This window comes from Mytilus edulis, chromosome 4 (assembly GCF_963676685.1).
Source record: "Mytilus edulis chromosome 4, xbMytEdul2.2, whole genome shotgun sequence".
Taxonomy (NCBI): domain Eukaryota; kingdom Metazoa; phylum Mollusca; class Bivalvia; order Mytilida; family Mytilidae; genus Mytilus; species Mytilus edulis.
The window spans coordinates 17497952-17523437 of NC_092347.1; the positions used below are offsets into that span (position 1 = coordinate 17497952).

A 25486-nucleotide genomic window follows, 5' to 3' on the forward strand; every position below is an offset into this window, starting at 1 on the left:
AGTAAAATTGTCAAAACAGGGGTACAGCAGTCATCCCCGTGTCACAATCTCAATTAGAACAAAAACCAACAAATTTTAACAAAGTAGCACAAAAAGCATCTATCAAATTTAACAACCACATTCATTGCATACTTGCATATTTTTCAAATCAACCAGAAAGGATTGAAATATTTGAAGTCCTGTGACTGAATGGCAAGGTTCACATCAACTCTAGTGTAGCGTTGCGTGTTTGACGTCAGAATGTTCACGCCACACAGGAAACGATAAAAAATAATTTTTTTATTCAAAGTATTTTCAAAATTATGATAGAACAATAACATAATGGCGCGATTTTTAAAAGTACAGATCCACGTCATATATACCAAAGAAACACAAAAAGTCACACGTACAAAACACACCAGCAAAAATGAAAGATAATACAAACAACACATTGACGGGATGTATAAGTATCGAGCCACGTCAAATGGATATCACCGAAAACAAACCAAACAGTAAAAGTATATATAAATTATAAATAAAAAAAAAACAAATAAAAGAACAATATAACACGTTATCATGACGATAAACAACGCCAGTACGAAGAATCTATACACTAAGACCATAATGTATTATTTGTGAAGTTGATACGGAATATTTATTAATCAGGTCTTGGTACCTTTGGATGAACCTTTTTTGAAAACATGATAAATAGCCATAATTGAACTATTCGGGAAAATGGAAAAGAACACAAACACAAAATATACGTAGATGATATAATAATTTTCGTAAAAATGAGTTACTTAAGCATTTGCTTTGCAAATTTTGCAGTCAACTCTTTTGTAACTTTTTCTGCGACTTCTCGTGCTACCTTTTGAATGCTGTCCTGTGCATCTTTAGCCATGTTTTCTATTATTTGTTTGTATTCTTCTTCCTTGACATGTAGAGCATGTTCAGCTTTATTGATTTTCTCATTTAATGACCGTTTTTGTCTATTTGATTCCACTTTCATTTCTTTCAATTTTTTAATTTCCTTCTTCAGATGAGAAATCGTTTGTTCCAGTCTCTGTATTTGTCCGCCATCTTCTGTTAAAATAAAAAGAATTGTATTACAATACATAAAACATTTACACGTGGAGTCAGAGGGGATTCCCGGTGGTAAGAATCTCACAATATCATCGGATTTTTACCTTCTTTTAGTTTTGAACTCTAAAAGGCCTTAAACACTGGAATGAAGAAATAAACATAAACTCCTAACACTCGGCATTTTATCCATTTCAGATGTCGCTAGCATTATGAACACTCGTTTAAAGCTCTGTTCATATTAGTTGTAAGGTGGATGAAATATAAGCCGCATCCTTTATCATTGTGCATAATTTTTATTGTATCGGCTCACTTTTAACAGCCTAAATTAATCGTTAATTTAAAAAATTACCTCGATACTTGTAAAAATGAAGCCAATATCGCTATACTTACAGAAAAAAAGTGAATAGAAAAAATTATAATTATTTAAGCAAACAAATGAAATTTGACATGAACCGTCACACATATTCGCGTACTGCACAATAAACTGTACCGCTCATAATCAAAACGATAATGCTATTTGAAGGTATTAATCACCCATCATGTAGACTACTAATAAATCACGTAGTAAAAATACGAACAAACCTTTAGTGACTTTTATCAAGGGGACAAACGAATCATTTCCCAATAAACCAAGCTGAAGCGTTACATCTGCTTTTTCGCCATAAAAGTTGACCTCCTCACAGGATGGGAAACATAGGACACGAATGTTTACAGATAATATGTCAGAGGCGTATAGTAGACAAAATGGTAGCCCGGATGTGAAAACTTTATTATTTTCTACATACTCCTTCCAACTGGTACCTCCTGGTAGACATTCGTTCAAAATCTAAAAAAAACCCACCAACAATAGATAAACAGCAAGTAAAGTAGCACAATACAAAGATTTTTTTACTTCCAACATGCAACCTTTCAAATGCTGTGACTTTCTTAAGACTGCATTTAAATTAATAAAAGAGGTATATATAGATAGATAAAAAATAATCTTTTAAATGACTGCAATATATTTGTTATGCAAGCATTATGTAATCATTATGTAATCAATTATTATGCAATTAATGGCAATATCTTGGTCAGTTCACTTGAATGAATTTATCAATATCATCTCTATAACTACACAAGAAATTATTAAGTTATCTTAATCAGCACAGCAGGAGCTACAAAAGTGTGTCATAAATTATCGCTGTCGTATTCCATTCCCTCATAAATCTGTAATAAGTGTAAAGATCCTTACCACATAAAAGTAGATAAAGTTTGATTAAGGGACCGGTCAAAATTTAACTACACATAGGACCGGTGCAAAGTGCAGTAGGACAGATACTTTTTTGCTGAATCACTTTTGTTGGGACATCACTTTTTTCACAGATAATATCCATAGGACACAAGTTTTTTTCAAACGATTACTTTGAAATAATTTTTATTAATATTTATAACAAAACTCGAAATAAGCGGGTATAATATATACAATATGTAAAAATAAAAATTATTATATAAAAATTCAGATAGGCATCTTTAATTTTTTTCATAACTTTTTCAAATCAACTTTGATTTTCATCAAACTATGCAGCTATCTTAGATATATATATCAAGCTTACTATATCCCATTTCATTAAGTTTTTTTTGTATTGCTGTAAAATTTAAGAATTAAAGTAATCTTGGTAAAAAAAAGCTAGGATTTGCAATTCGGACAAAATAGAGATAGTACACTTTAATTTTTTTAAAAACTTTTTCAAATCAACTTGGATTTTCATCAAACTATGCAACTATCTTAGATATATATCAAGCTTACTGAATCTCATTTCATTTAGTTTTTTGTTGTATTGCTGTAAAATTTAAGAATTAAAGTAATCTTGGTAAAAAAAAGCTAAGATTTGCTATTTGGACAAAATATAGATAGTACACTTTGATTTTTTTAATAACTTTTTAAAATCAACTTGGATTTTCATCAAACTATGCAGCTATCTTAGATATATATCAAGCTTACTGAATCCCATTTCATTTAGTTTTTTGTTGTATTGGTGTAGAAATTAAGAATTAAAGTAATCTTGGTAAAAAAAAAGCTAGGATTTGCAATTCCGACAAAATAGAGATAGTACACTTTAATTTTTTTAATAACTTTTTCAAATCAACTTGGATTTTCCTCAAACTAAGCAGCTATCTTGGACAATGTTAGATATATATCAAGCTTACTGAATCTCATTTCATTTAGATTTTGTGTATTGCTGTAAAATTTAAGAATTAAAGTAATCTTGGTAAAAAAAAGCTAGGAATAGCAATTCGGACAAAATAGAGATAGTACACTTCAATTTTTTTAATAACTTTTTCAAATCAGCTTGGATTTTCATCAAACTAAGCAGCTATCTTAGATATATATTAAGCTTACTAAAACCCAGGTCATTTTGTTTTTTTGTTGTATTGCTGTCAAATTCAAGAATTAAATTAATCTACTTCAAAAAAGCTAGAATTTGCAGTTCGAACAAAATAGAGATAGTAAACTTTAATTTTTTTCATAACTTTTTAAATTTAACTTAGATTTTCATTAAACAATGCCGCTATCTTAGATATATATCAAGCTTATTGAATCCAATGTCATTTAGTTTTTTGTTGTTTTGCTGTAAAATTTAATTTCACTTATATGGTGAAGTGCAACAAACATACATCATGTACATAACATTAACCAACAAAGTAGCAAAAATCATTCGGGGGTCACATAAGGTACATTTTCTGTAAATGGGAAAATGTTCAAACAATTATTACCATTCCTAATAAAAAAACACATTCCAAGGCAACCTATGGGTCTTCAGGTTAAAATATATATAGAGAGTTAAACCAAATGCTATTCAGTTTCATGTTTCTCCTGGAGCTTGTTTTTATAATAAATATTTAAAGGTATTGATAAAATTCTATATAAGATACATGCAGCTTCATTAAATTTTCAGTTTAACAAACGCCTATTTGTGGTTTGATTGCAATATGCAATGTCTTCGTTTTTTTCAATGCTTTATTCATAGTATAATTTATGATAATGCCATGTCTAATTGTATGTGAATCAACAAAATAAAACATGAAACTGTTGCTTTTGATCATATTATAAAGACAACATATTTTAAATGCCTCTATTAGTATACTTTTATTTACAATACATTGGAAAAGTAGGATAGGACACCAACTTTTTTATTACTAAGTTGGCATAGGACATCATTTTTTTTTCAGTCAGAAAGCCATAGGGTTGTAACTTTTATTAAATGTTTTTATTTTTTGCACCGGTCCTATGTGACGATAAATTTTGACCGGTCCCTAAGTGTAAAATTTGATCCATACATTCTATCCAAAATCTGAGACACCATTTGGTAGATAATGGCTATAGGAGCAACATATAATAAAATTAACCTTCTCGGGGTATCCATGAAGAAGCTAGTTTCAATAGAAAGTGAAAATTTTGTACACACAGTAAACATTATAATTGATTACATAATTGTTGTATAATACTAACTTTGCATTAATTTGAAAGAGTAATCTGTAAGCTATCCATAAATACCACTTTTATAAATTTTCAAGCATTATAACGAAAGTTACAGCATTTTAAAACTGGGGAATTGGAAGTATAAAATCTTTGTATTGTGCTACCTTAAATAAACGTTATTAATTGATGATATACAATGCTTATATTTATTGGACATTATAACAGAAGTCTATCATATGTAAAGCAAATAGGGGACGACCATTGGATTAATCAAGGGACCGGATTTTTTCCCATAATATGTCAAAACTTGTTTCTAATGCGGGGTTCACACATTACCAATTATTGCTCCCGTGTGAGATCAGACAGCGATACGACACGAAGAGTGAAAAAAGTCGGATTACTATCCTCAATTATCTGGAATGTCCTATAATTGTCTGAACGAAGTCGTTTAAGTTCGTAACAGATTTCTACGGGTCGGGAAGGGTCCGAATAAATCGGCGAATCACCCGACAGTTAGGTGCGTCCCGTAAACATTCGGGGAAACTCAGCCGATTTTGTCTAGTCGGATTATAATCGTGCCTAAGTCGTGACAGATTCTGCTGTATCGGATCAAAAACCTAACAATTTTCTGTGTAATCTTGACGGTGTCGTCTTGTGGAACGGGAATGATCTGGAGAAATTTTTCATTGCTATTTTTCTGCCGATTGAGTCCAGATTGCATCCAGATCTTGTCAATTGCGAACCGTTTTTGCCGAAACCGTTCCGGAACAGTCCCGTTATTAATACGCAATTCGCCAATGATACCCACGTTAGAGTCCCGACAATTACAGAATACAACATACTGAGACCAGACAAAGCCGTTTGCAATGCGATAGAGCGGCCCTTGATAGGATTACGTTCCAACAGTACCTGATCATCCCGAGTATGCCGACAGTCTTCGAACGGATAACTTCCATCAGCGTCGGTTAACTGTCTGGTCACTGTGTGATATCTGTCGGATTACATTCGGTATAATCGGGACGCAGTCTTGACAAACTCGGTCGAATTTACCAGGCAAAGATACAAATTGGATTAGAAGCGGATTGAGAACGGGATTATCGGGATAAATTCGCTTGGAAATGGTTGAATATTGACGCTTCCCGAACAACATCTGATTGTTGTCGTGATTAAATTATTTGTTTAACAAATTTTACTTAAAATTTGAATTTCCATCCACGATTCACAGGATCTTGATCAGACTTTTGACAAATTTTAATCGGGAATGGTCCTGTCAAGGACGGCAGTAAAATTCTTGAATGTGTGACCCCAGCTTAAATTGGAGTATTATATTCGACCGTTAAAGCTTCACGAATAATATTTATATTTTCATTTGTGTACACAATTATTTTCTGTTCTTTGTTTTGGAAGAATATACATTTTCATCCTGTATTTAACTAGTAGATCTGGGTTTTTTTTCGATTTTACTAGTGATATTTATTTTCAAAATATTCCTGTCGCCGACACCCCATAAGAAACCAAATGGCCGTCCTCTTACTTGCGTCGCAGAATAGTCTCACTAATGTCTTGTTAAAATGTGCAGTAGGTATTTTGTGTAATCATAGTTTCTTACGAGAGTAACCTCTAGGGACCTAAACAAGGAAATGGTTTGTTCAAATTGTTAAATTGGAGATAATGATAAAGATATAAAGTCATCGGTATTGACCAATCTATATCATCTTAACAAATCGAAATACTAATGTTTATCAAGGAAGTTTTTTAACATTGAATATTGGTTTCAAATTACACAGTAACCGTTGTAGATACTTTGAAATTGTCGGAAATTTAAAAAATGCAAAGACGAATAACATTACATTTCCTTTCCAATACAATTTGAGAATGACTAACTATTATGATACAAAATATAAACAAAGGCAACAGTAGTATACCGATGTTCGAAAGTCATAAATCAATTGAGAGTATGATAGTTGAAAGTAACAAGTTTTAAGTTTATGAATTCTGGGTTAGGACAACACAGAAAAATACAATGAAAATAAATGAAAAACCTAAAAAAGCGAAACGGGTTTTGAAAATGTTTAGGGCAAACTATAATTGCCACGACTCTATAATGACCTGTCAATTCTGACGTAATAAAATAAGCATTGTGACATCAGAAATGTACGAGAATATTCAGAAATTTCAAAGTTTTCACTAAGGTATATGTGTGTGGTAATTTATGGTAACTTAATCCCTGGTTTAAGACATAATCAGTATAATATGACAAATTCTCAGGAACCGCGTTAGATGTTAGGTACATGCAAGGAATCCACATCACCGCACTCCTTAAATGTATATATTTAAGATAAAACCCAAAGATGACTTAGGAATAGTAGTATACATATAATTCCGTCAGTAAACCCCAACTAAATAGAGAGGTCTGTAAAACTGTAAGGGATGTATACATGCGAAAACAAGTCTGATCAGAATGGGGAGAATGTTGCACGTTTTAAACATTTAATAATTTTACAAAATATCTTCAAGAGTCTGTCTATTGGCTGTTGTAATGCAAAATTTCTGTCTCTATCAAAAATATTTTCATTTCATCAGTGACCATTTTAATTCCCGTCCTTCATCCAGATCGACTTAATATTTGATTTTTTTTAAACTTTTTTTTTCGTACATACCAATCACAATATTTGAAATTTTAAGCAAAAAATAATATTAAATGCATTCCTATATTCACTGTCAAGTTGAAATCGTTTGAAGACTAAGTATCGCCCATTTATAGTCTATTAGTTTAAGTTTGTTTACCTTTGATTGTAAAACATTGTTGATCATTGCTGACTTAAGTTTTTGTTGTAGGTCATCTTCTCCATAAATACCACGATCGTTCACTTCCACATATTCTTGTTTACATGCCTCTAGAATAGAGGGAAATAAAGAACTACGCTCGCTTTTTTCAGAATTTTCTAACGGCTTCACACATATTTCTTTGAACCACTCTATTGCTTGGTTTTTGTCAATTTTTTCATGCTTGCTACTTTCTTTAACTTTTAGAAGTTTGATTCCTTCGATTTTCTCCCTGAGTACAAGTTTTGCACAATCTACAAAAAGAGAAATACAAAATACTATGTATATAAATTTATGTATAAACTATCATTCTTTCATTCCTAAAAACAACATGAAATAGTTTGATTTCATTTACCAAACAAGATAGCGAAGAGGCATATATGGTCCGTGTAACACTTATCAATTCAAAATTTCAAAAAGTTTTGAAATTTTAGATTTTTGAAATTTTGATCAAAGTTTTAAAATATCAAATTTTCAAATTGTGTAAAAGTTTTGAAATTTTGAAATTTTAACTAAAGATTCAAAATGTTAAAATTCTAAATATCGTTTTTAAATTTGATAGTTTGAAATTTGATCAACGTGCAATTTTGATTATTTCACTTTTTGAAAGTTTGATTTTTTAAATTTTTGTAAGATATCAAAAATAGAAAAGGGGCGAAAGGAAATGAAAGTGGAACGAAACGAAACAAAATGAAATGAAAACATACTGATACTTAAAAAATAATGTTTTAAAATCAAACAATCGGCAGACAGTTGTAAGCGGTGAAAAAATGGATGACAAAATAAATATTTCTCAAAAGAAGAGAATTCATTTTAAAACAAGACGCACGGCTCTGATAATGACCATTTTACTTGCTGGTTTTCCCAACAGTAACAGTAAAATCTGATCATTTCGCAGTAGGTCAAATTGTATGGCTAGTTTGAGTATCTTTCTATATATTTTCTACTGAACTTTAAGCAATAAAATGGCTCAATACACTTGGTATTATATCATTTGATTTCATTTTTTCTGTTTTGCTCTACGCTTTCTTACTTTCTACAATCATGTCGGCAGATGAATATACCGGTATCCTTCCATGTACATTTTCAACGATCTCATCTTTAACGTTTTTTATCAACTATTTCTGTTCTTTATAAATTGTTGGCCCTAAATGTTCAGTTATAGGTTACAATACACCATTAGATTTTATGGGCGCAGCCATTTTATGAGCATAACATGGTATTCAGAATTAAGAGTATGGCTAACCCTGATTGGTCGATATGTGCGCCCGTTATTTTCTATTATTAGAGACTTCGTGCACTCTGCTTTATACAAAAGGCAAAATAAAAATTATTCCGTAGCCCTAAATGCACTGAGATGACTTTTCAACGCTAGGACAAGACACGTATTTTTAAGGGCAAAATTGATAGGCATGGGAGATAAGTACAAAATACGCTAAGAAAAGCAACGCGAACCTATATGTTTTGGACCAAAAAATACTGTCCTAATAACATTTCTTTGATTCTAGCAAGGTTTCGTTAAGAAAATCAACTTTCTAAAGTCTGTATCTCGAAAAAGGCTACCATTGTCGCCTATGGGGAAATTAATTGTTTATTTCAATCTGTAAGCGTTCCTGAAGAAGGTAGACCCAGAGCAGCGCTTCGGTCGTAACTTTTAACGTTTTGTTTTCATTTTTTATCGATTGCATGAAGATCATATATAGTGCCTTGTATCAATGATTTCAGTTACAAGTATTGGTACGCTAGGAGGATTGAATTTATGGTGTCGCAATGAACGTTGTGCTAGTCTGGAATGTGGGAGGTTTTAAATATCTTTTTTACACTGAAACTAATAATAATACTTTATTTCCATAAGCAAATACAGGTTATTGGATTTACACAATATACATGTTGTTTAGCTCTTTGACATTTCTTACAGATAACAGTTGAACTAATTTAAAAGTAGATGGTCTCTCATAGTAATAATTCTTTATATATTTACATCTGATGTCGTTATATCTATCAAATTCTAAAATAAGAGTAAGATCAAATTTTAGTAGCTTGGAGCCAGGATACTGTTATAAGGTATCTACATAAACTCATGATAGATAACAGGATGTAAATTTTGTATTTGCGCTAGACGCGCGTTTCGTCTACAAAAGACTTATGTAATAGTTGCTGCTGTACAGTAAGCGTCCCTCTATCAATTTGTAGGTGTCGGCATTTGATCAGCGATAAATGGTAATCTTTTGGGGAATCTTATAAATGAATATTGTCACTAAGGCGACACTTTTTTTTACTTGGATACTTCCACGAGGGGCTTTAATAATGGCACAAAAAATATTTTGATCCCCAATTTGAAGACAAAAAATATTCTGCGTAAGCAGAGGACAAAAAAATTATTCTAAATTCAGATTTTCCCCATGCCTTATAGTGTTAAATTTTGAATTTAAATTTTTGAAATCATTTGATTAATAGCGTTGAAAACATTGTTAACGCTTAGCGCGAAATTCTTTTTTTTCTCCACTTTTTGAAGTTAAATGGTTGCTCTTTTAGACAACGTTTGGACTGATGCTTGTAAAAAGTAAATGTATTTATCATATACGTAGCTCCATTTGGAGCCCTAAATCAACCATTGTTTTTAAATAGCAAATGCAAGGAAAAGGTTTTGTTTTTTAGTATTAAATTTGTTATTTGTGCATTTCTAAGTTATCGTACGGCAATCAACTTTAAGTAAAGTAAAAGAACACAGGTACGTTCAGTCAGAATGGGGCGTGTAAAAAGAGTGCCACGCTGTCAGCTGCATCATGGTTTTTCCATTTTTGGCCATACACCAATGTTGCTCTCGAGAAACCTGTACAATGTAAAAAGCGGAATTTTAAGTAACGCATTCACCTACGGAACGCTGAAAACTGGATATTCAAAACTCAAGTAAATATAATTAGAACCGAAACAACTGAAGCGGTGTTCGGTCAAAGTGAAGTTAAACACCATCAGTCAAAATCCATCTATAAGGGCTACTTTGCCCGAGGGAGTTGAATCCTAAATGTCTTTGTGATTTGTATGTAAACAACCTATTTTAAATTATCGGTGTTTTGTTGCCAGTGACAAATATTTCATGAATGTTCAGGAACAAATTAGCAATAGATACAACAGGAAGGGATTGTGCTTGTTATTCATATGATGAAAACGTAATCTTTCAATTAGTTAAATTGAGGTCTGGAGCTGGCATATGTCAGTAACTGTTAACTTTATATAAAGTAGTCCTTTGTTAATTTATTATCATTGTCATTTTGATTAGTTTCTCACAGTCTGTTTCCTATTCTGACATAGGACTTGGATTTCTTTTAAAGTGCGTATTGTTGTGTGTTTGTTTATTCTTCATTGGCTACATGTAGAGGTGTAGAGTTGTGATATAAACAAACATGTTTAACCCCGACGTATTTGTACGCCTGTCCCAATTCAGGAGCCTCTGGCCTTTTTTGTCTTATATGATTTAAATTTTAGTTCATTGTTATATTTCGGAGTTTAGTGGGACGTCTATTATCACTGAACCATCACTGAACCAGTACACTTATTTAGGTCTTGATACCAGCTGAAGCACGTCTAGCACAACGTTCTTTGCGACACTACAAATTAAGTATTCCTTTGCTTGGAACTAAATTCAATCACAAAAGGCAAAGCAATTGATAAAAAAGAAAACAAAACGTTTAAAGTTGCATGCGACCGAAGCGCTTTTTCTGGATCTACTTTCATCCGGAACGTCAAAAAGGCGGATAATACTATTTAGCCTACTGCGAATTGGTCAGTTTTCACTGTTACTTCTAAATGTTTGGCACTGGGGACACCAAATAGCTCTGAATTATTTTTTTCTCCAACTCTAACCTTATATTAGAGATTTAAATAAACTTTTTTGATGCCGGTTTAAATATTTTTTTTAAAAATGCACAACCTTAAAATTTCTGGACACTGTTATCACATGTGATGTCGAATATGTTTTATAAAAAAACTACTTCTTCTTTTAATTATTTATTTTGTAATTAAAAATTATTTCATATATTTCGTGCTATTCCTAACTAAGATTGATTATAATCAGAGCCGTGTTTACAGCTACCCCTCTTTTCACCCCTTTTCTATTTTTGATATTTTAATCAAAAATTAAAAAAAAATCAAACTTTCAAAAAGCGAAATAATCAAAATTGCACAGTAGGTTTAATATGTTTAAAGTTAAATTAAATTTCTAAACTATCAAATTTAAAAACAATATTTAGAATTTTAATACTTGGTTATTTGGTTAACATTTCAAAATTTCAAAACTTTACACAATTTAGAATTTTGACATTTTGAAACTTTGATCAAACTTTCAAAAATCTAAATTTTCATTTTTTTTTTAAACTTTGAATTGATAAGTGTTACACGGACCGTTTGCCAATAAAGACAACTATCTACGTAAGACCAAATAACGCTGATGTAAGAAACTATAGATAGGCGTATAGTAACCTATAAAGTTAAATATGCATGCCAAATTTTAAACAATTCAAACTAGAAAACCAGCGACCTGACGTTTGTAAAACTAATAAACAAATAAAAACCATATATTACCGTAATCAACCAGCGTCAATCACTCAATAACCTGCTCCCGAATTTGCTTGAGCATAAAGTGACAGGCTAGCACGTGTTTGCGACTTTTCAACATTCCACTATACTAAGGCAATTGCGTAACATCACACCATAAGGACATAAGAACAAACTATATATATCAGTTGGAAATGGCTTGAGGCAGCAGATTGGACGAAATATCACTTAAAATAACCAAAAACACAACTGTTAAAAAGACAAAAAAAACAACACCATCAAGGCTTAAAGAGAATCCGGTGTTTTGACTACCAATAAATAAAATCAATTATTCGTAAAACTCAACAGAATTAATTGCTTTCTGCAGATGCTAATTCTTGATATTGAAGTTAACTCTGTCCAATTTTCATATCATAATAATGCCAAATAAAGGCAACTGGTAATAAAGGCAAAATGTATACCGCTGTTCAAAACTCATAAATCCATGGAAAAAAACAAAATCGGGGTAACAAACTAAAACTGAGGGAAACGCATTAAATATAAGAGGAGAAAAACGACACAACATTAAAATGTAACACACATACACACAGAAACGGACTAAGCATTAGACAAAATCCTATGAGAATAACAAATATAACACCAAACCAAATACACGAATTTGACCAAAAGTTCAAAAAAGCCGTGCCAAAAAAACGACCAGGGTTTTCTGTTAGGTACCAGAACATCCCTATTATTTAGAAAAAATTGTACCTTTGCAAACAGTAAAATTAAAACAGTTTATTTTTTTTTAATACACCAGAAGTGCATATAAAAAAGTTATTAAAATGTCTGAAAAGATAGTAACATTCAAATGTTGACTACAAAAAGTTAAGTTCATCTTAAAAATACTGAAAAATAAAAGAAATTTATAAATTCATTCAAACATTTGCCTCAGACAATGTCTCTTTATTATAAAACATTGTTATGCTTAAGATCTATAAAACTAAAAAAATGTTTGACAAAGTTCGAAATGTCTAAAAATGTGGTAACCCAAGACAGTATAAAATTAACCCCCCAAAAAGTCCTTTAATTAGTACAATAAATAGGATTGAAACATTATCTCTTATTCAAATAAAAGCTTATGTAAAAATTTGAAGAAATTCTATGAAGTTTTGACATATATTGATGTATTTTTTTCCATTTAAGCCATGGTGTTGTTAGTTTATTTTCGATTTATCACTTTGAATGTCCTTTTGGTATCTTTTGCACCTCTGTTTGTATCTTCTGAGTTTATGTTATTGTGAAATGCCCCCCCCCCCCCAAAAAAAAAAACAACAACAAAAAACCCAAAGAACCCAAATACATTGATGTTTTGAAAAAACTTTAAAAGAGAGAGGACCTAAATTTTGAAGCAATCGACACGGGAATGTAGGATTTCTATGTCTCGCTTCCGCGTCAAAATGTCGCAGACTCCACAAAAATATGATAAATACAAGATATAAGAGTATTGGCGATTATTCAAAGCTACTTCCAGGTAAATTTCAACTAAAGATATATCATGTTTTCGTAAACTTATCGCATTAAGTGTAAATACACCAAAATAGTCGTTGCAAAGCATTGTCATGTGCAATACCACCATATATTACCTTGGTATCTTTGAGTTTTTGCTATAAGTACCGATACAATAAAGTATCATAAATGTTCTTAACTATATAGCAATACCTTATTTGATTATGATTTATTTCTCACAAAATCAATTATATAACCGATAAAAACAATATTCAAAGATCTTTCCACAGTGCTTAAGCCTATAACCATTAAGAATTTGTTTTTATTTGTGGGTCACATAGTTTTAAAAGATGGTATCTGAATATGGGTGATGTTCAATTAGATATATCTTTTAATGGTGATGAAACTCAATCAATAAGTTGCTCCATAACTTTTTACCTCTTTCCCTTACCAAGCATCTGATTATGAGTTCATCACAGGTACGCTTTGTCTAATCTAATGTTCAAAAACTGATTTTTTTCCCTTGCTATGTTCGATTGGTCCTGTCGAATTTTTATTTTCACTGCCATTTTTGTTTCTTCCAATCTAATTAATATATGACATATCAAAATACTTATTATTTATAAAAAGTAATTCAATCGAGAAAAAAAAGAATTGAACTCATTCAAAAGAATTTAGTAAATATGACCGATCATTAATATGCATCCCCTTAAAATATTAATATGCACGTTATGAAGAGATTATTAAACTAAAGAAAAAAAAACAAAAAATAATTCTTCAGCTTTTTGTATAAAAACCGATTGAAAACATACTCTCTTTTATATACTTTAAAAGTCTCTATTAAATAATTTCGAACGTATGGGGTAATAAATTGTATAGAAAAATACAATAAGTTGACTAAATTTTATGTTAGGTCATTATTATGTCATATCAAATGTAAGGAAAGAATTAATGTACTAGTCTATTTTTGGCATGCTATTCTCCAATTTAACAAGAAATCAAATAACTTAAAAGGGTAAAATACCGTCCTTTTATTTATCTATTTTTTATATAATCTAAATCATCAGAACACGACGTGAATTTTCAATCTGAACGTGTGGTTGAGATTTTATGGTTAACTGGATGTGAAAAAGAACGTTTACACACATCTTGAAAAATTGTTGAATATCAAAGTATGAACATTATGAAATAGTCTCTATTTCTTTAAAAGACTTTTGACTGGTGTATTGAAACTATAAACTATGACTAAAATTGATTAAAAATACTTACATGACGCGTCTACAGTTTGAAGCCATGTTATTAAAACCACTCTACAATCCTTGTTTTTCTTGATTATTCTAAAAATGTTTCCGAGATAATTCAGAGGTGTATCTTTTCTTGGTGTTTTTCTTCCAATATAGCACTGATTTTTTTCAAGCGCTGACGCCAGCATTTCTACTTTGTCACCCTGCGCTGAAATTTTATGAGGTGTTTTAGTCAGCAAGTCGTTAAAAACCTCATCTATAGCGACTTCAAGTTGAGAATGTTTTACTTTCATTAAAGTTGCCATATCTTTGGTCCGTCGTATTGTCACATATTTGGTAAATATAAATGATTTATAAATATTTACTTGTACTACTTTTACTTCCTAGTAGCCTCTATCAGTTGAGAGAATCATGAAGACATAAAGGATCTTTAATATTAAAACCGTTATAATTGAAATGATTATTCGCACACAATCAGACTGTACAAAAGTACATAGTATTGGATAACGGGTCCACTTTATTTGAATAACATTTGTTTACCAGACTGTCTTCCGTCTGAATGTTTTTGAATTACTGCTATTGCCTTACTATACTACAGATGACACCATTTTATAAATTTTACCAAGTAAGTTACTTACAATACTCGTGATTTTTTTCTTATATATTTTGTGTTATTGATAATATAAATTTAAGTGCAGAATATAGATGTTAAGGTAAAGTGACATTTGAAAAACTTCAGATCATGAGTATGATCAAGTGCGTCAACAAAGTATGTATCTTTTGTTTAGCAGGCGTCAGAACATTGTGAAAAAATTGGAAACAATATAAAGCTGAAATCAGATATGTGAATACCACTACTTTCTTTCATAAACAACATCTTAATTTGTTTTCTTTACACATTGTTGCATATCTAGTTGAATGTAATGCCACTGCCATACAAGCCAGATATTTAGCAGGCTATGAAACCAGGTTAAATTCACAATTTTCTGCCTAAGAAAATGCCTGTACCAAGTCAGGAATATAATAGTCCTATAATATAATACTTCGTGTGTTTATCAAATTTATTTTTCGGATATTTATTTTTTACCTTCAAAAATGTTGAACGCAAATATTATGAACCTACGAAGTCTAAAGCCCCAGTCCCACTCGACCACGATCGCACCACGCTCACCGCGATCTAAAATAAATTTAGATCGTGGTGAGGTCGCGGTATGAGCGGGGTGAAAATGTTAATTTTCGTTGCTTTCACGATGCTACTACGTCCTAATTACACTTCTACAATGATCCCGCTACGATTAAACCACGTTCTCACCTCGCTTATTCTGCGACCTCACTACGCTTATAAAGATCTTTCTACGCTCTTCACGTTCTCACTACGACCATACCACGAGTTATCCGATTGCAACTCGATCTTTCTGCGATTATAGCGCGTTCTTACCACGACTATACTACGTTCATACCGCGACCTTACTACGTTCTCAGCAATACCGTCAATATCGTGTTTCAAATCAATATAGTTCCATTCCTTCTATTTCTGATTAAAATGGAGATTTCTCGGAAACAATACAGTCATGCCACCAAAATCTACTAGAACACGTGGGCGTGGTGATAGGGGTTGATGTAGAGGCAGAGGGAGCAAAGTATGAACGCCATACTAAACTCCAAACAGTACACAAGAAACTAAAATTAAAAATAGTACAAGACTAACAAAGGCCAGAGGCTCCTGACTTGGGACAGGCGCAAAAATAGTGGGGTTAAATGTGCTTGTGAGATCTCAACTCTCCCCTATACCTCTAGCCAATGAAGAAAAGTAAACGCATAACAATACGCACATTAAAATTCAGTTCAAGAAAAGTCAGAGTCTGATGTCAGAAGATGTGACTAAAGAAAATAAACAAAATGACAATAATACATAAATAACAACAGACTACTAGCAGTTACCTGACATGCCAGCTCCAGACTTCAATTAAACTGATACTTTACACATAAGTAGTATAAGACTTGTCATCAAGAGATCTCGGAGCGACCAATCAAACCTAAATTACAACCTATTGCTGGTCCATAAAGCTCAAATGACGATATTTTAGTGAATGATAGCAGAGATGACACAGATGTGTCAATATATATAGGAAGATGTGGTATGAATGCCAATGAGACAACTCTCCATCAACGTAAAAATCTATAAAAATAAACCATTATAGGCCAAGGTACGGCCTTCAATACGGAGCCTTGGCTCACACCGAACAGAACGCTATAAAGGGCCCCAAAAAATAGTAATGTTAAACCATTTAAAACGGGGAAAACCAACGGTCTAATCTATATAAAAACGAGAAACATGGTTGAGCCGTTAGAGCACATGGATAAATACATTCAGACAAACAAAATCTAGAGATTTTTTTTATACATTTTATGTGAAAATGACAATAAAAATGATGGTCGTAGTGTGAACGTAGTAAGGTCGCGAGAAGAGCGGGATGAGGACGGCAAGGGCGTGCTAGAATCGTACTATGGTTGTGAACAGCGTGGTAAAGTCGTAGTGGAAGCGTAGTTGGGTCGCGGTGAGAACTTGATGGACGTAGTAAGGTCGTGATAACGTCGCTGTGAGATCGTAGCGCAATCTCTCTGAATAACATCATGTTTTCGCTACGCTCTCGCTACGATTGTACAGCGATCTTACTACGATCTTAGTGAGCTCTCACTACGCTTCTACTACGACCTAATTTCGCCACGACCGCACCACGATTGTTTTGAACATGTTCAAAGTTGGCTACGCTCTTCACGATCTTGAAGACCTCACCACGACCGTGGTACGACCTTACTGCGACCTACACGATCGTACCGCGATCATCAAAATTTGCAAATTTTTCACAGATCGTAGTGCGATCGTGGCCTAGTGGGACTGGGGTATTATACCAAAGGACAGGAATATGACAGTCTTTATGCATGTTTGATGTGTAAAAAAAATAAAAATAATTTGGAAAATATCATAATGTTCTCATCAATCTTTTCCTTTCTGAAATATGTACTCTATAATGTTTGCTATTTGCTAAGGGATTCCGTTAAGAATCTGTGGAGATGGTGTTATTTTACTGTTTATGACAGGACCACATGTAACAACATTGAATATTGCTCAAATATACAGGAATAAAGCCACTGCTCAAGAGACAACGGAATAATTAAAATAGTTTTGCTAGTTATTTGATTGTAGAAAGACCAAAGATCTGATAGACAAACCATTCACAACTCATTCAGAATTTAATATTTTATAATTATGTGACTTTATGAATTACCTCTAACTTTATATAATGCAATTCTTTAGTAAACAAACGATATTTTTGAACACCATAGTTTTTCCACTACCAGAAAAAATAATTCTTCCCAAATGGAATCATATAATTTGTTCTTAATTTTGGTCTTGAATAGTATTCTCGTCTTAAAATTTACCGATTGCATCTTATTTTTGGATTTTGTCATTTTTACTTAGTGTGGATAAGAACGGTTTAAGACACAAGTTTTAAGGAGACATTTGTCCTGTAAAAAGTACTAGTCTCTCACCTTTTTGAATTCATGATTTGTTCCTTTTAATGGATTTGAGATATTTGAACATCGATAAACTACTATCACCTTAAATTGCCCTGTTTTTGCCGGCCTCTATTGAGTGTTTCTTCTTCTTTTTATATCTTCAACCTCTTTTTAAGTAAGGGGAAATTTAAAAAAAACTTGTTAAAAATTAAATAGATCTAGATCTACAATGTATTTATATACATTTGCTAAATTTGTGGGTAAATGTCATTGAAATCCATTCACTGGTTTAGAAAATTATGGATACAGAAAATCGAACATAAGATTTAATGGGCACAAAGAGAGCTGTCATCTGTATTTCTACACATACACTTTACTCTTATGTTTAATGAAACATGAATATCAAGATAGTTTGCATTAAATAACAGAGATACTGAAGATAACCCAGGCCTGGATAAACTTGCATATAATATCGTCTGGATAAGACCCAAATATGTATATTAAAGGGACATAGGTGTAAATCAGTTTCCGTAAAAACTACATTAGAGAGGAATAAAATTATTTTAACATCAACACACTATGTTGCCTTGAATTTTATGCGACAATCTCAGTCAATTTTTAGAAAAATGTTTAGATATCTGCATGACACACAATTTTATCATTATACTTCCTTTATTAAGATTTCAGAATAGCATTGACAATTTAAGTGGTTTGAAGAACAAAAATCATACTGGATTCAATAGTCAGCAGATCTTTTAAAAGCTTCACTTTTAAAATGCTTTGTGTTGTTTAGTTTGTTTATACAATCATTTTAAGTCAAACTTTAAATTTATCATGTACAGTTTATAGCCAAATATGATTAAAGGTATTAACATAGATTCGTTTCTACGTTCAAAATTTCATCGTTGCTAAAATGAAGATCAATTCTACATAATCCAGGTAAACGCAATACAATTGGTATTAAAAAACAAATTCAACACAATCTAGGTAAAATAACACAATTGGTATTGAATACCGAATACTGCACAGATTTGTTTTGGCAGTAATTAAAATACATACACATGATATCCTCATATTCATAAACTTGTAAGAGCAGTTTGTAAAATAAAAGTATTCCATATTAACCATATATATTCCTGACAATAACTCAGGGGTGAATGTCAGAAACGTCAGGTTATTATTACATTATAGATAACCAACTACTTATATAAATCATCAACACGAGTTTGATCAAGGACTGCCGTTCCGACGTAAAAATAGTTATCAAAGGTACCAGTATTATAATGTAGTACTCCAGACGCGCGTTTCGTCTACATAAGACTCATCAGTGAAGCTCATATTAAAACCTTTGAATTTAGGTGACAAATCGGCTGTGAGGGGATCTTTAAATTCGCAACCAAATCCTGTCGAAATGGGGTTGTTAGATACGATGCCTCTTACAAACTCTCCACATGATAATGAACCTAGACACATACTCTTTGAGGGGATCGTAGGTAATTTCAAATCCAAAAAAAAACCCCAAAAAACCCATCGAACGCATGAAAACTAGTCTTACCATCTTCTTGTAACCTATCTTTGGAACAGATGTCATTCATCCTTGATATATGGCATGATTGCCATCGGACGCCAGAAAGCAAAAATTAGTCACTCATTCAATCATTCAATTGATCAGAAAAAAATTATTACACACAATGTACACAATAAAAACAAATGAGACTTTTTTATGACCGTTTGTTGACCCCTTTCAATGTGTTTTTGTTTCATGCTTTCCTTGTTCCATTTAAATCATTAAATTTGATGGTTGTATCTTCAAATAAATTTGTTTAATTGAAGTTCACTTTGATTTTATTTTCACTGGTAAAAAATCAATTAATTTGCACAGAAAAAATTATCATGGTCGCTTTAAACTAATACTTACTGAAATATGTACTCTGAAACGTTTGCCAGAATTTTTCAAACCTTCATGATTTTTAGAAAAAAATACGTTATTTATCAAAATATAACGCCATTTATTTCATTTTTTTCTGTCTTTTATGAGATATTTAATTGTAGCATAAGATGCATTGTGGACGGTTCTTACCTGATACTATACAACAAACAACTGCATATTTAATCGTAGTGTTAGTGAACATATTTCTGATCAAAATACATAATCAATTCGAATTGCTGATTTTCTTTAATTAGTTATCAAAGGTACCAGGATTATAATTTAGTACGCCAGACGCGCGTTTCGTCTACATAAGACTCATCAGTGACGCTCATATCAAAATATTTATAAAGCCAAACAAGTACAAAGTTGAAGAGCATTGAGGATCCTAAATTCCAAAAAGTTGTGCCAAATACGGCTAAGGTAATATATGCCTGGGATAAGAAATCCTTAATTTTTCGTAAAATTCAAAGTTTTGTAACAGGAAATTTATTAAAATGACCACATTATTGATATTCATGTCAACACCGAAGTGTTGACTACTGGGCTGGTGATACCCTCGGGGACGAAACGCTTTAAATTATTAAACCAAGGATACTGAGTTGTGAAATTGTAGTCATCCAATTAGAAATTTAACGAACTCCACTATCGATGGTTATCTTTCATTTGTCGTAACCATAATTCCGTGTTTTTTCCCTCGAATGTGACATCCCAAAATAAGATTCATCTCATTGTATTTACATGAACAACACGACGGGTGCCACGTGTGGAACAAGATCTGCTTACCCTTCCGGATCACTTCAGATCGTTCCAGGATTGTAGAGGGATTTGTGTTGCTTTAGTTTTTTATGTTGTGCATTGTGTCAATAGTGCATGGTATACTGTTGATTTTCTTATGGTTGTTTTTCATTTTATCACATGACTTTGTCAGTTTTTCAACTGTTTATGAGTTTGAATATATCATTTGGTTTCCGCCTCTCTTTAATGAAACTTCGATAAGTCTAATAATGACATACTTTTAACATTAATATATTTATAGTGGAATTAAAAGCACAAGATGAAGAATCAATTATGATAATTCAACTCCGAAGACTTTTTTCCAGCAGTTCTAAAGGTGACTCAGATACCATGAAAGAATTGAAAATTCGACTAAAGCACCATCTACCAAAAGACGTTCAAGAGTCTGGAAAAGAATTTCAAGATGTATTTGACGCTTTAGTATTAGGAAAGAAAATATCTCTCGGCGACTACAGATTTCTTACCGAGGCATTGCTTGATATTCACACAGAGGCAGTAATGATAATTGAGAAATATCAAACAAAAATCAAGGAGATATTAGGTTGGTACTTATTTTTATGTTTCAAAAAAATCATATACACACATTAAAGGAACTTGACGATGCTTCATAAAACCATACACTTTCATTTAAAAAATGCCCTCTTGCAATTCTATCGAAAAATATGTTTTTAATGTTTTTACACCAATTTATGTAAAAATTTATTCAACTCGTGTGACCGAACAACACTGATAATTAACTAGTACGCTACGCGCATTCGTGAACTTATGTGTTTTTCGGTCACTACTTAAATATTTTTCTCTATTCTAATTCTCCGATTAGTTATTCTATGAGTAAGTCATGTTACTCTAAAAGATAAGCTCAAAATAGAACAAATTAAAAAGAGGAAACTAAATAGATAAAATAATCATATGAATAAAAGCAGATATGGGTTATACTACAACGAGTAAGTTATTGTACGACAAAACAGACAAGGTAAGACAAAAATGTGACAATAATTCTTACTTTTGATGCAGAATCAATATGGTTATTTTGATTACTAGTATACCCCCGCTTTGAAAAGAGTGGAGGTATACTGTTTTACCTCTGTCTGTCCGTCCATCCGGGCCCGGTCAGAAAGCACATACCAGAAAGTAGTACATATTTAACACAAAATAGTTCCTACGCATGAGTGTAACTTTCAAAATATGTAGAATATTTAGGTATTTTTGGTATCAAATGAAAGCTGAAGGACTGGTGATCATTGTAAAACACTTTTGGACTTTTAATTTTGAATATTAAAAAAATGCACCAGATTTTAAAAAGAGGGTACATTTTGTCTATTTGTCAGATCTGAAGTACCTGTTTTGGTACATCCGCAGTCCCGGGAACCAGTTCTTTCTTTAAAGTTATGCTGATTTTTTCAGTACAAGACACCATAAAGTGCTGCTTTGAAATGCAATGATTGCCACTTTATTTGAACTTTAAACAAAAGAGGTATGCCTGCTTGAAACGGAGGAATTTAACATAGAAAGCAATCGGACCATGAATTAGTGGTGTACTACCTTTTTGGAGAAATGCCCTTAGAAAACAATTGGCCTTTAATAAGGTTTTACGGCCCCTGTAGCCAAGTGTATTACGAAGATTTCAAAATGCAAGAATATCAAAACAGCAAAGAAATGAATATGATTTTAGCCATTTATAGTTGTGTTTTTTTAAAGATTATAATCTTCAATGATGAGTATATCACAATGTACTTGGTTATCTGAGATTTCTGCAGCTTTTAAAATATGCATTCTTTTTACAGGCAATATAGATTTTAAAAGTAAGAACATAAAGAAGGATACTGATAAAGTTTCAGAAGTGAGATGTAATTGTGATGAAATAGAACCTGACATAAATATCGACGTTTCTGACATTGTTGAAAAACATACTTTACAACTGCAGGAAAAGTTTTCAAAAATAGGATCACATAATTTAAAAGCTGCTCAAGTTGTAAAACCAAAGACCAACTGAACGTTGAAAAAACTTTTCAGGAACTATAGATATCTCAGCATATGTTTAAACAAAATAATATGGATGGCTTGTAATAATTCAAACTAATAATTGCAGAAACTCATAAATCATTTGTTGTCAAAGATTCAATCACATCGATCGCAGCTATATCATCTCTGACAAAATATACTGCATTTTATATTTTGCATAGGAAGAGATGCTGTAAGAAGATACATTTTTTTATAAACAATTAAATAAAGCCACTTGTCTTACTAATGTGTGAGGTATTGTATATCGGTGTATCATTGCACTGACTTTATATTAATGTAGCCTAGTATATCTTCTCATGCACTATGTATAATTATTTATCTGTTACGCATAATAATGTCAGATTGTACAGTATAAGCATATCAAAATTTATTCTATTGTGTTGTAGATTTTTCATTTGTTTTAAGTCATTAAGATATATCATTAAATGCATGTATTTATAATTATCATATATTTTGTACTTATATGTACGTTTTTGTATGGCCAATAATAGCCGGAAGTCAATGTTGGTTATCAGCCCTCGGGGCCAATATCGATATCAGTCCTTAAAATCCATATCGAGCCCCCGAGTTTAACTTCCGGTAACCTGTCAATCAACAACTATTGTAAACAAGTTGTCATCCGAAGCAGCTAGACGATCAGGAGAGGTTTCTCACATATTAAATGACGATGCATGTAAATTCATGCAAAAAATAAAAAATGAGAACACAATGAAAAGAAATTTAGACGCCATAAAGAATGTAAAAAATATATAACGCCATAATGGAAAAGTGAATATTGTATGACATAGAAAGTTCAAGCGGAACATATTTCCAAAGTATAGTAGCGATGTGGCGTTTTCCTCCTCAGCGTTAATTGGAAATGTAACATTTAAAGTCGTTTAATATTTACAATTCTGAGAATTAATATATTTATTGTTAACTATTTCTTTTTTGAAAACTTTTCACAAAACTTTGTTTACTCACTGTGATACGAACTTTGTTAACTCACTGTGATACATTTTTAAAATTTTTTCGTTAAATGTTTTATTAATTTTTTGTTGAAAATATTAAACATACTTTGGTATTATGCTATCTTTTTTCTCTTGCTTGAAAATATGTGATAAAAAGATTATTACATGTCATTTTCTATATGGTCCGTGTCGGTATCAGCCCACGACCCATATCAAGCCCTCTGGCTTGATATGAAAGTCTTGGGCTGATACCAGGGCCAATATGGAAAATGCCATGTAATAATCTATAAAGACTTCTTTTAGAGGTTTTATGCAACAACTTCCGGTCACCAGTGGATATTAGGAGCGAAGCATATCAAGATGACTGTAAAAGAATTTTCTACATATCCAGTGACACGAAAATATTTACTTTCTACCTCTGAATGATGCATTCTATATGAAAATGTTATAAGAACAGACATTTGTAAACCAATTGTGATCTAAAACGTCTATTTTGATCTAAAACATAAGACGAAACATAAACTTTACACTATTTTCAGTTGTCAATCAATTTTCATACTTATCCACTACAATAAATGCAGAACTGTCTATGTATTTCGCTTGCACTCATTTAGGATATGTTCAGACCATATGCAGACTTTCATATCAACATTATACTCAATGTCAGAAATGTTACTAAAGAGTACAAATTTGACTAAAAGCGATGTGTTTGAGCATTACCGAATTTATGCAGTTACTATGTCTGACAATTGACTGAAAGGCTGAACATGGCTAAATGATTTATTGTTCCAACTATTCAGATGCTGTTTAGACCAAAATAACCGTTTACAAGATGTGCTTTAAAGATGGCAGCACCATATTTCTTAGTATTTGTTGTTTCCAAGCAAAGCAAATACAAATACAATACAAATACAAAGTTTTTTATTGTCAATTATGACGCCCAATAATTTGAGCAGTGCAATTAAGTTCAATTTCATACAAGTGATTACATATTGATTACATTGATTATTTAACAATTAAACAAAGTCAAGTCTTTTTCAACCAAATAAATTCTGCAGAAAAGATATATATATATATGAGTCTGAAAGATTGTGTAACAATACCGATAAATAGATGGAAAACAAAACACTAAAAAGTGTTGAATATCATTGCACAAAGATGGAAAAACTGAACAGATGATATAAATTATACAATAATTGCAAATATTTCGGCTCAACAAATGGCCTTCTTCGGTGACAAAAGTTTTAACAATAATGAGATATAATGTATAAGGTGTAAACATAGATCACTAATAATACAGGTAAGTTTTGGTCGATTGATTTTAATCCAAAATCCTGAATATAATTTATATATATATATAAGTTTTACAATATAGTTTTACAATATAATATAAATAGACAAACTACAGGTGACTAAACTGTATCTAGAATCAATTTTCTCTCTTTGAATAAAGTAAACAATAATAAACTTACTTTTTTAATTATAACATTATCCTCAGATGACATTAACCATATTAATTTTGATTTATTTGGGAGGCTTTTAAAGTTTTTGTTAACCTTATTTATGTAATCTATATATTAAGATCTTTTATTTTCTAAAACAGGACACTGAAGACGAAAATGAATTTCATCTT

At 31.8% G+C, this 25486-nt stretch overlaps 2 protein-coding genes across 3 annotated transcripts; one reads left to right on the forward strand and one right to left on the reverse strand.

Annotated features, from left to right (window-relative positions):
- Nucleotides 1–738: 738 nt before the first annotated feature.
- On the reverse strand, nt 739–15054 carry LOC139519097 (uncharacterized). The gene is made up of 4 exons (XM_071310891.1): nt 14660–15054; nt 7310–7602; nt 1645–1888; nt 739–1062 (listed from the first exon to the last, which is right to left on the reverse strand). Exons 1-4 carry the CDS (start codon nt 14937–14939, stop codon nt 776–778), a joined length of 1104 nt encoding a protein of 367 aa, XP_071166992.1. The 5' UTR covers nt 14940–15054; the 3' UTR covers nt 739–775.
- Nucleotides 15055–15106: 52 nt separating this feature from the next.
- On the forward strand, nt 15107–23826 carry LOC139519098 (uncharacterized). 2 transcript variants are annotated; one of them, XM_071310894.1, is made up of 3 exons: nt 15107–15259; nt 21187–21422; nt 22666–23826. In XM_071310894.1, the coding sequence occupies exons 2-3, from the start codon at nt 21212–21214 to the stop codon at nt 22872–22874; spliced, it is 420 nt and encodes a 139-aa protein (XP_071166995.1). In that variant the 5' UTR covers nt 15107–15259; nt 21187–21211; the 3' UTR covers nt 22875–23826. The 2 variants fall into 2 exon arrangements, with proteins under 2 accessions (XP_071166995.1, XP_071166993.1); XM_071310892.1 differs by having other exon boundaries at nt 15108–15259; nt 21123–21422; nt 22666–23824.
- Nucleotides 23827–25486: the final 1660 nt, after the last annotated feature.

What these genes read in the sequence shown, in the direction of transcription:
- LOC139519097 (XM_071310891.1), bottom strand. Translation starts at nt 14,939, where the DNA reads ATGGCAACTTTAATGAAAGTAAAACATTCTCAACTTGAAGTCGCTATA. An exon ending in ACAATGTTTTACAATCAAAG is followed by an intron (nt 1,889 to 7,309) that starts GTAAACAAACTT and finishes GGTTTTTTTTAG; the next exon opens with ATTTTGAACGAATGTCTACC. An exon ending in CTTGATAAAAGTCACTAAAG is followed by an intron (nt 1,063 to 1,644) that starts GTTTGTTCGTAT and finishes TTATTTTAACAG; the next exon opens with AAGATGGCGGACAAATACAG.
- LOC139519098 (XM_071310892.1), top strand. An exon ending in AAAAATCAAGGAGATATTAG is followed by an intron (nt 21,423 to 22,665) that starts GTTGGTACTTAT and finishes TTCTTTTTACAG; the next exon opens with GCAATATAGATTTTAAAAGT.